At 36.9% G+C, this 10,409-nt stretch overlaps 1 protein-coding gene across 1 annotated transcript; it reads right to left on the reverse strand.

Moving 5' to 3' along the window:
* Window positions 1–1,124: 1,124 nt before the first annotated feature.
* On the reverse strand, window positions 1,125–7,114 carry LOC126017970 (keratin, type I cytoskeletal 26-like). Its single transcript, XM_049780057.1, has 8 exons — window positions 6,674–7,114; window positions 5,882–5,964; window positions 4,998–5,154; window positions 4,709–4,870; window positions 4,497–4,622; window positions 3,291–3,508; window positions 2,020–2,087; window positions 1,125–1,279 (listed from the first exon to the last, which is right to left on the reverse strand). Exons 1-8 carry the CDS (start codon window positions 7,112–7,114, stop codon window positions 1,125–1,127), a joined length of 1,410 nt encoding a protein of 469 aa, XP_049636014.1.
* Between the last annotated feature and the right edge of the window lie 3,295 nt (window positions 7,115–10,409).

Consider the following 10,409-nt stretch of genomic DNA (forward strand, 5'->3'; position numbering starts at 1 on the left):
GAAGCAAAATTAGAACTGTCACCTAAGGCAGAGATGAATTAGGGACCTAGACTTAACATGAAGACAAGAGGAGGTTGGTGTTAGAAAAAGTGAAGAATGTGGCAAAAGTCTTTACAGGAAACAAAAGCCATACTCCTATTAGTTGTGCCATTGTTGATCATGAACAGAAGGATCAGCATGTTTGTGGCTCCTCTTAGGTTGCAATGGAATCTTATACTAATTTTATCCTGGTGTCTGGGACTCAATTCATTATGGTAGAGAACCTCAGGATTGAATCTTGGCTCTACCACACATCAGCATCTTACTCTGAATGAAGCTGTTCTAATTAACTAGATGAGTTTTCATATGTAAAAATCAAAATAATAAAATGCCAACCTTATAAACCTTCATGAAGATTAAATTGGTTAATTCATGTAAAGTGAGACAAAGCACACTAAATGTAAGTGCTAACGTGGTCTTGACATAGCAAGCACTTCTAATTAAATTAAATTAAAGAGGTCAATTAAATAATTCAATTAAAGTCCACTTTAGTATAAAGCTTTGCTTCCTATACAAGCTCGCCCGGTCTTTCAAAAATAATTTGGTAAATATATCAGGTAAAGTTGTGTGTGCAGGAGGAGATGAACAAGATGGAGATCTATCTCAGGCTAGAGTAGTGCTGTTCCCAGTTTGTTTCTTTGGTAGGAATGTGCACGTGCTAGAAAAGGGAAGCATCAGACCTGAATTTGATTCAAGAAACTAGTATTAGCTAATTATCCATGTAGTCATGAATTGAAGTACATGACTGTGGAGTGAAATGCTTAATATTAAGAGCTGATTCCTAGGATGGTCATACTGACATCAACTGCATCAACTGTGGAAATTGTTGATGTGATTTTTTTTTCAATTTTGGAGATTCACATGCACTATATTTTTCAAAATTAGGTTACAAAGGAAAAGACTTTACTGACAAGGCCAAAAGCCAATACAAATAAGAAACTAGAGACAAAGCTTGAGATTTTCTATTCCATATAAAGAATGCAAAAAAAGGAAGAAGAGAAAAAGAAATTCTAGTCTTTTTATTCTTCAGAACAGAAATGAGTGATTTCCTTAGGCTATCTGTCAAATAAACTTCCCTCAACTGCTCACTGTGGTGCTTTAGAAGGTACTCGTTGTTCCATTGTAATGTTGCTTATTTTAGAGGATTTTTCTTCAATAGAGTGGACCCTCAGTGAAAGGACGTTGCCAAGTTGATCTAGTTCCTCAACCACTGTTTTGACAACAATTTCTTCTTTTGAGTCTAAAATAAAATAAAATGAAAGTTTAGAACTCATTTTTAAATATTCAAAAGATAGTTGGTCACTAAGGGTGTGTTTCTAAAAAGTAGGGCAGTAAATCAAAATAAATACAATCTTCGAAGTCCATCTTATCATTTACTATCTTTCCTATTATCATTCAATTTGTGTTTGAAAGCATGAATAAAACATGAATTAAAACATAAGTATTAGGCAAGCATAGGCTTGAAGCAAGTAATAATGTCTTCTTTTAAATATCAACTTGTCCTATAGTTCTAGTTTAAGATAAATCATTGAGGGACTGGAACAAAAGTAGGGCATTTGCCTTGTATGCAGCTAACCCAGGATAGACCAAGGTTTAATTTCTGGCATCTCATATGGTCTAAGACTTCCAGGAGTGATTTCTGAGAGCAGAGCCAGGAGTAACCCCTGAGTGCTGCTGGGTGTGACTCAAAATAAAAAACAAAGAAAAAAGATAAATCATTGAAACTGTAATATATTATAATACATTACACATATAACACATTACATACTATACATTACATATATGTATATGTTACACAGGTATATATAATTATTGTAACTAACAATCAATATAAGATGCAAATATTAAGAAATATTATAAAGAACGTCCCTTCATTCACTAGAACTGAACCTGGAAATAAATTTATTTGGCTTACAAATAAGTAATGCATTTAATCTATCACTATAATGTAAGAGTTACACCAAGTAAAAGAATGTATACCTTCGATTTGGCTTTCAGAGTTCACAGGCCCACATCCTTTGGCTTTGTAACCTGTTTTTTTGCTGTTGCTGAAAGAGAAAAGTAAATCATTCCATTTTTTCTTCAATTGGGAGTTTAAAATGTTATAAATTGGTAATAAAGTTTTGGAGTTATCGCTGCAATAAGATTAAAATTTCTCTTCTGTTTAAGAGGCACAAGAATGCTTTTTATAACTTCAATTTAATACAGTGGAGACACTAGATGTTTCTGCTCAGAAATTCCCTTGTGATCAGATATTAATTCTTTCATCTAGCAATTTGGAGATACCAGGTTCTCATTTGGGCTTTCCAATCACTTGACCAATGAATATGTTTGAAATATATATAAATGACTCTGAGTTACATGGTGTTAGAAACAGAGTTGACACAAGTATTTTTGCAGTGTCAGATTATAGTATATGAATGCAAAAAGTGATCCATAGCCTGGCATGGAAGGTATTGTGGGAGAACTGAAAATAAGTGATATCCTTCGAGTTCATTCTATGAGTTCTAATGAGATCAGGTAGTAGAGGGTTGACTCTGGCCTTGGAGAATGCATACAATTCCACTAATGGGCGAGGCTTCAGTAATCACCGATGACTGAGAACCTTTTGTGTGCAAGCCACTTACCACTTGCACAAGCCACAAGTCGTGAACACTTTACAGACACAGGAGGTACTATGGTAAAGAGTTGTTAAGGATATGGCTTTGGGGATATTATGATTTAACTAGTAAGGGAGCCCCAGTAAAGAGTTTGGAGAGGTTAAATATTGTTCCCATTAAATAAAATCTATCCATGATGGGATCTGCAGCTGGAACTGCAATTCCAGAACTGTTGCTCTTGGCAAACAAACTGGTGACTTCTCCAATTAGATCTTCCTGAATCTTCATCACCCATCTTTCAGATGAAAATGTAATAACCTACTTAGTACAGGGTGGAAGTGGGCTCGCTGGTGATGCAATAATAAAATAGGGCATGCTGTTATAATAAATGGGCTTCATCAGAAACACAGAAAGAAATTCCTCCTGGGTTGGAATTTAGGAATTGTGCAATATTCTACTTTTAAATGCTCTATTAGTATAGTGAGTGGCAAAGGCTGCATAGTTAGAGATTTGATTTTGTGGCCTATTTTCATTTCACTGAATCTATATGTGGGGATAGTCTTTAGAGCAAGGACTCTTAGGTTATCTGATATCTAATGTAAATTGCTAAACCTGACTGATAGAGCTAATTTTTCATATGTTAATATTTACCTTTCTTCACCATCCATTAATTTGCAATAGGTTTCTATTTCTTTTTCTAAAAGTATTTTGATATTGAGAAGTTGTTCATACTCCAGCTTCTGGCCTTCGGTTTCAGTTCGGATCTGTTGCAATTGCTCCTGCATGGCTTGGATCTGATCCTGGATTTTTTGGAGCTGAAGATAGTAATTCCCTTCTGTCTCTGCCAATGAGCTTTCAAAGGAATGTTTCTAAAAAAAAAATAAATAAAGCACATATAAAAGACAAATGACATATTCAAGTTTTAAACATTTTCAAGGTAAAAAAATAACTTTGTTAAGGACAATCTTGAAAAATTGATAATCTTTGTAAAAACTAGTTTTGAAACCATTTTCTTCTCCATTGAAAAAGAAAATAAAAATATTTTGAAATTAGGGGCTTGAGAGGTGGTGCAAGCGGGAGGGTGTTTGCCTTGCATGCGCTGACCTGGGATGGACCATGGTTTGATCCCCCAGCGTTCCATATGGTCCCCGAGCCAGGAGCGATTTCTGAGCGCATAGCCAGGAGTAACCCCTAAGCATCACTGGGTGTGGCTCAAACCCTCCACCAAATTTTTTGGAATTATTGGTTAAGTCAGAAGTGATGTTTATGAAATATTTAAAGCCACAGTACCTAAACGGAAAAAAGGAGATGGAGATGGAGATGGAGAGAGAGAGAGAAAGAAGAGAGAGAAAGAGAGAGAGAAAGAAGAGAGAGAGAGAGAGAGAGAGAGAGAGAGAGAGAGAGAGAGAGAGAGAGAGAGAGAGAGAGAGAGAGAGAGAGAGAACAATGTCTGACATAGAGGCAGGGACATTTATGGTGGAAAAGGTATTGTACATTGTACCTGATGAAGGGTATTGTACATTATATGACTGAAACTCAATCATGAACAACTTTGTAACTGAAAAAAAATATTCAACTATATTGCGAACAACCTTGTAACCAGAGTGCTTAAATAAAGTAATTAAAAAAAAAGAAAAATTGTAGTGATGTTTATGGTCAAAATTTTGGATTATTTAACTCATATGCATCTAGTATATTTGATATTTTCATTTTTGTGTTATCTGGTTATACATATGTTATCTACAAACCTGGTTATACATTTGATATCTACAAATGTTATCTGGTTATACATATGCATTTCTTTACATACACGCCACACACACACATACACGAAAATCAGTGATGATTCCTACAAACCATGGCCATCACAGACTGGAATTCGATTTCCAAGGTTTGTAGATTGCGTTTCAGTTCCATGAGCTCATGTCTGGCTGCGGTGGCTGCTCCCTCGTCGACGGAGATCTGCTGTTGCAGGGAAGCACTCTGAAGCATACGGGTCAGAAAGGTTAGTGTGAAAAGCTGGTGGTCGACTGAGTCAGCACTGAACATTTGCATGGCCCTGGCTGTACCTTCTCGTCAAACCATGCTTCAGCATCCCTGCGATTCTGCTCAGCCAACAGCTCATACTCCGCACGCATGTTGTTCAACAGAATGGTTAGGTTCACTCCGGGGGCTGCATTCATCTCCACGTTCACCGTTCCTCCTGCTGCACTTTGCAGAACCTTTATTTCCTAGGAAGGGCATTAGGATCCACACTCAAGGGCGCTTTCTGACAGTTGTTCCTACTTCTCTATGCAATGAAAAGAGGACTTGAGGAAAGCTATCAAGTATTGTGTATCACGCTACACGAATTCTCACCTCCTCATGATTAGTCTTGAGTGACATCAACTCCTCACCAAGCGTTTCACACTGTATCTCTAGGTCGGCTGTACAGTGGGTGAGTTCCTCCAACAGTCTCTGAAGGCTGTTGATGTCAGCCTCCACGCTCTGGTGCAGGGCGAGCTCGTTTTCATACCTAAATGGTCATTAAAGTGCTTGAGAAGTACCATCACAGACAGTGCAAAGTGTCTCTCTTCCAGAAGGAGAAATAACCAGGCTGCTCCCTTAATACTCTGGGCACTTCTTCCTACCGCAAAATAATGGAGTATTGGAATACTTTTCCCGTCCTATGAATATTATTTTGGAGCAGTTATTTTTTTGGACTTATTCTTTTAAATGTTGCCATCCAAGTTGCTTACCAGTTGAATCAAAATTTTGTTTACATTTTGTGATTTTTTTGGGGGAGCCATATCCGGTGGTGCTTGGGGCTTAGTCCTGGCTTTGTATTCAGGGATGACTTCTGGCAGGGCTCAGGAGACCACATATAGTGCCCAAAATTCAACCCAAGTCAGCTGTGCAAGTGCCTTTCTTCTATTTCTTTAGCCCACTTTTATAATATGTATTTTTACAAGGGCATACTTCATTTTGTTGATGAATATTCTTACTATGAAAACGTGGATGTTGGTGGATGAGCCACACACCTGACTGCGCTCAGGTGTCACTTCTGCAGGGCTTAGAGAACCATTTGGAGAACCAAGGATCAAAGCATGATCAGCCACTTGAAAGGCAAGTGTCATATTTGATATACTATTGCTTCAACCCTAAAAACATAGATTTTAAAGCAAAAAGTATGTTCTTTTTTTGTTAGTTCCAATGGTAGCATCTTTACCTTTATGATAAATAATTCTTTTATTTTCACCTACTTCAGCTTGTAGTCCTCAGTCGTCAGTCTGGCATTGTCATTTTGTAGAACAATGCTGGCATTGCAGTTGGTCACAGAAACAATCTTAAAAGAATAGATTGTATAAAAGTACTGGAAGTTAAGGTTTAAGGGTCCTTCTCATTCTCCCCCACCTTTAAAAATTACAGTTGAGGAATCTGGATTTAATTCAGAGAATGTATCCAGATCTTAAGAACAAGGTGTAAGATTTGGCAATCATAGATAATTTTTTATCATTCTTGCATAAAAAGCAAGAGCTAATAATATAATCTAATAATCGTGGAAGTGACTGTAGCATTTGAAACTTCCCCTTTATTATTTAAATTTTCTTTGAATTTTTATATAGGCTGGAGATTGAACTCAGGGCTTTATACATTTGCCTTTATTGAGTCTAGATATTTTTCGTTTGGAAGGGGACAGTCCAGGGGCCACTTCTGGAATACTCACTGGGCAATGTGAGCCAGACAGTTTGGGCACAACTATTTGCAGTAATGGTCATCTGGGTGGTACCCAGAAAGCTACCAGAGCCTCCTCAGTGGTGCTCAGGGGACCATGATATGCCAAGGTGCCAATGGGCACAAGCACTATAGTACCCCTTTGTTCTATCTCTACAGCCCCTAACTCTATACAAACAGTTGCCACCAGGCGCTTCTCTTAGCAGTGGCATGGAGTGAGCAAAATTTACAGCACCTATGCTTGTTATTTTATTTTTATTTTGTCTTTATTTTTTTTAAAGGTTATGCACACCCACAGCATGCAGGCTTATATTTCTTACCTGCTTTTTAAGATCTTCAATGATGGAGAAATAACGACTATAGTCACGATCAAGTCCTCGGACAGAATCAGGTCCATATTTCTCATACCAACCCTTGATTTTCTGCTCAAGTTCTCTATTGGCTTCTTCGAGAGCTTGCACATGGTCCAGGTAGGAGGCCAGGCGGTCATTGAGGTTCTGCATGGTCACCTTCTCATTCCCAGTGAAGACACCATATTCATTTCCAAGAAAACCTTTATAGAGACCACTCCCCAGCCCTCCACCGCTATTCCCGAAAGCTCCCCCAGAAGAAACACTACCAAGGGCACAAGCAAAGCTGCTCCCAGCTCCCGTTGCAGTACAGGCATTTCCAGCACCAAAGGCAGCTCCTCCATTCGACAGCCGGCGGGGGTTTGCTCTCAAGCAGACCCTCCTGGATCCTCCAGAAAACCGGAAAGACATGGTACAGGCAACCCTTTTGCAGAGCAGAGCAAAGCCGAGACTCACCACCCGCGGAAGCTACTTCTACCGTCTTTTTATAGGATTCAGTAAGTCATTGCCGTGTTAACGAGGCTGGGCTGTAATAAAATATTACTGGCATCCTAATTGTTATTTTCCACAATTGGATGATTTTTCATATTGTCCACCAGTCTGTAGGTGGAAAGCTGCCTCGAGGATATCTTTATATAGGGAAAAGGTGCTAGTTGGAGTAACACCAAATCATAGTTCCAAAGGTCAGAGTTAAATATGAGTAAATGTACGTCTGTTTGACTTCTGGAACCCCTGGATTAAATTAGAGACTCCCTTCCCAAGGCAGTCCCCACTTATAACCAAGACTCAGTTATTTAAATGAGAAGTGTCGGCTGTCTTTCTTCTGCAAAAGCTTATCGAGCACATTATTCATATTTTAGGGAGTTTATTTTAAATTACAACCATTCTACCAATATAGTACCGTCTTTTGGTAGTATGATTTTTAAAAATTCATTAAAAAACAAAACAAAACATTTTAGGACCGTGGTTATTGTGTGGTGCTTTTTGAGGTTTTTGTTTGATTTTTAAAACTTATTTGGTATCGTTGTTATGTTTTTCTTCCTTTTTCCCTTTCTTCTCTTAAATTGATATTTATAGCCTCTAGAAGGACTCCTCCCAAATTTTGCTTGTTTGATTTTTGCCCCATTTTATTTTATTTTATTTTATTTTATTTTTTTTCTTCAAACAGAACCACATAACTTGAACCATCTTGTTCCACCTCACAAATTGAGGGGGAAATAATAAAGGGTACCAAGACCAAACAGTCTATGAACATTAAGTAGAAGTAAAAAAAAATGATCAGACTTAAACACCAAATCCAAAGCAATGACAACAGAATCGATACCAATCTACAACGTGCTAGACACAGAGGGGACCACTTATACTAGCATCCGGGGGGTGGGGGTAAAGAAGGGGGATATGGGATGCATGCTGGGAACAGGGGTGAAGGGAGGACAACATTGGTGGTGGGAATGCCCCTGGTTTAATGATGCTATGTACCTAAAATATTACTGTGAAAGATTTGTAATCCACTTTGGTCAAAATAAAAACAAAACAAAACAGACTAAAACAATACAGAAAAACCAGTAGAAGCCTGGCAGGACAATTTAGCTAAAGAATGTAAAGGCACAGACAGAATTATTGGTTTATTCTAGGAACAGACTGTCCATCCATTCAGCTAACATCTGAGTCTCCACAGTGTTCATTGTTCAAAAATATTATGTCATTTTGGTCTTAAATGTCTGTATTTCAGGTCTTAGGACTATTTTATGAAAGTAAGCTTTCTATTGGTGAGAGAGGAGTAAAATGTTTGAAGGAGGGGGTGTTTTTTTTATCACTTTTTAGAAAACCATTAATTATGGTACTCTAGCAAATTCTTTATACTAGCTAAGCAATCTTCATTCTCTGACCATGATAACCACAGGAAGTTGTATGGTCTACTTGTCCCTCATTTCCCTGTTGGGCAAATGGCAATAATAACATTTAGACATCTCAAATGAACCGTGAGCAGTTTCAATAATTAATGGCTATAAAGCAGTCTGAAGGGTACAAACATTTTGTAAATGATAATTATTTAAATTATTATAATAAAGTGGAAGTGCCACATGGGGTCAGGTTTATATCACTTATAATAGTACAAATTGATTGGTTAGCTGATTATAGGTTGGGTTAGTTTGGAAACAATTCTTCCCCTCCCATTGTGGATATTGCATTCTTTTAAAAATATTGCAATAATACTGTATAGATTATTTGCAAGCCAGAAAGCATGACTTTATGAATAACACTCAGGCCATTGGCTCATTTTAGAATAATTTGTGGTAACTTAAGAGATGGGGTTTATATTCAGGACTTGTTAGTGAATTTCTTGTGATCTGGTCCATATCTTGTCGTTTGTATATTTCTTACGAATAAAACAAGAAAAATAGTGCGTTGTCAGTGTAATAGTTTATAGGTCTTGAGCTTCTTGGATAAGGGGTTTGAGACTGCAATGCATTATTAAGATTATCGACTTATCTCTAAATTTTTTGTAAATACCAATTAACTTACAATCTTTTGTGAAGTAAGTCTAGCAGCTATTATTAGAAGCATCTTTAGGAGATGAGTTAGTTCTGTTGCTAAGTTGAAACGCAGATCACAAAACATTGACATTTAAAGCAGGGCTCTGAGACTTAGTGTCTTGAAGTACTGTCATTTTTTTACTTGGAAGGGCAAAATGCTAGAATTATTTTTTTTCCCTCTTGAATTTTCTTAATCATAGATTTTCTCAAAGCTAATAGTCACTACATTTCTTTGATCTGCTTTATCTCTTTTGGGAAGTACAGCATAGACTTAACATGGTCTCTGGAACATGTCATCTATATTCCCCCCCAATGATATATGATTAATGGTAAGATGCTATTATGATTCTTAAGAATCTATTAAATATTAGACTATTTCTTATATAAGGTGCACATGTAGGTACTCTAAAATAATTGAATGGAGTGAATTTTTATAGTATGCTGTCTGTTTCAGGATAAAATGCATCATTATTTTATCTTATTCTTAAGATTATATAACATCCATTATATATTTGGCATTTAATTTTATGTGTACTTCAGTATTGTTAGTTGTTATTTAAAGTTCATATTGTATATTTTTGTTAGCCAACTTGAGGAAATTGTTTTTCTTAAATATGTACGAGGTTTGCTTTGTCTCCAGAGTTTTCAGAAAATCAGGTTTTGATGTGCTTCCTCCCACAAAATTGCTTCCCTGTGATTTGTTTGTGGAGAAAACACTGATGCCTTTGCTAATCTCAGCCTGAATGGAATTAGAATGTGGTACTTAGTGTTTTTCTTTAATCCCTTCTTTCTAGAAGGAAAGTGGGATCATCACCATTTCTCACTTGTGTGGTGTTTTGTTGTGGTTAAAGCTCATAGATCAAGCCAAGTTGCCTTGATTGGCACTCTGGAAACTCCAGTTATTGATTGTGTGTCCGTAGCAAATTCTTTAACCATTCCTGCCCCATTCTCCTTATCTCTAAAAAGAGGATGATAATATTATTTACCTTATTAGGTTATTATTAGAATTAAATGATGCTTAAAGTAGAGTTGAGAGCATCATAAATGCTAGTTAGTATTGTTAGTATTGATTCTTTTGTGCAGGTTAAGAAAACAGTTGGTTATATAAAGACTTGAAAAAGATTTGTGGTTTTAAAAAAGATTTGTGATTTTGTTGCTTATTGCTTTTG

Source organism: Suncus etruscus, chromosome 1 (genome assembly GCF_024139225.1).
Source record: "Suncus etruscus isolate mSunEtr1 chromosome 1, mSunEtr1.pri.cur, whole genome shotgun sequence".
NCBI classification, from domain to species: Eukaryota; Metazoa; Chordata; class Mammalia; order Eulipotyphla; family Soricidae; genus Suncus; species Suncus etruscus.

What these genes read in the sequence shown, in the direction of transcription:
- LOC126017970 (XM_049780057.1), bottom strand. Translation starts at nt 7,114, where the DNA reads ATGTCTTTCCGGTTTTCTGGAGGATCCAGGAGGGTCTGCTTGAGAGCA. An exon ending in TTGAAGATCTTAAAAAGCAG is followed by an intron (nt 5,965 to 6,673) that starts GTAAGAAATATA and finishes TATTCTTTTAAG; the next exon opens with ATTGTTTCTGTGACCAACTG. An exon ending in TCCAGTCTGTGATGGCCATG is followed by an intron (nt 3,509 to 4,496) that starts GTTTGTAGGAAT and finishes TTTTTTTTTTAG; the next exon opens with AAACATTCCTTTGAAAGCTC.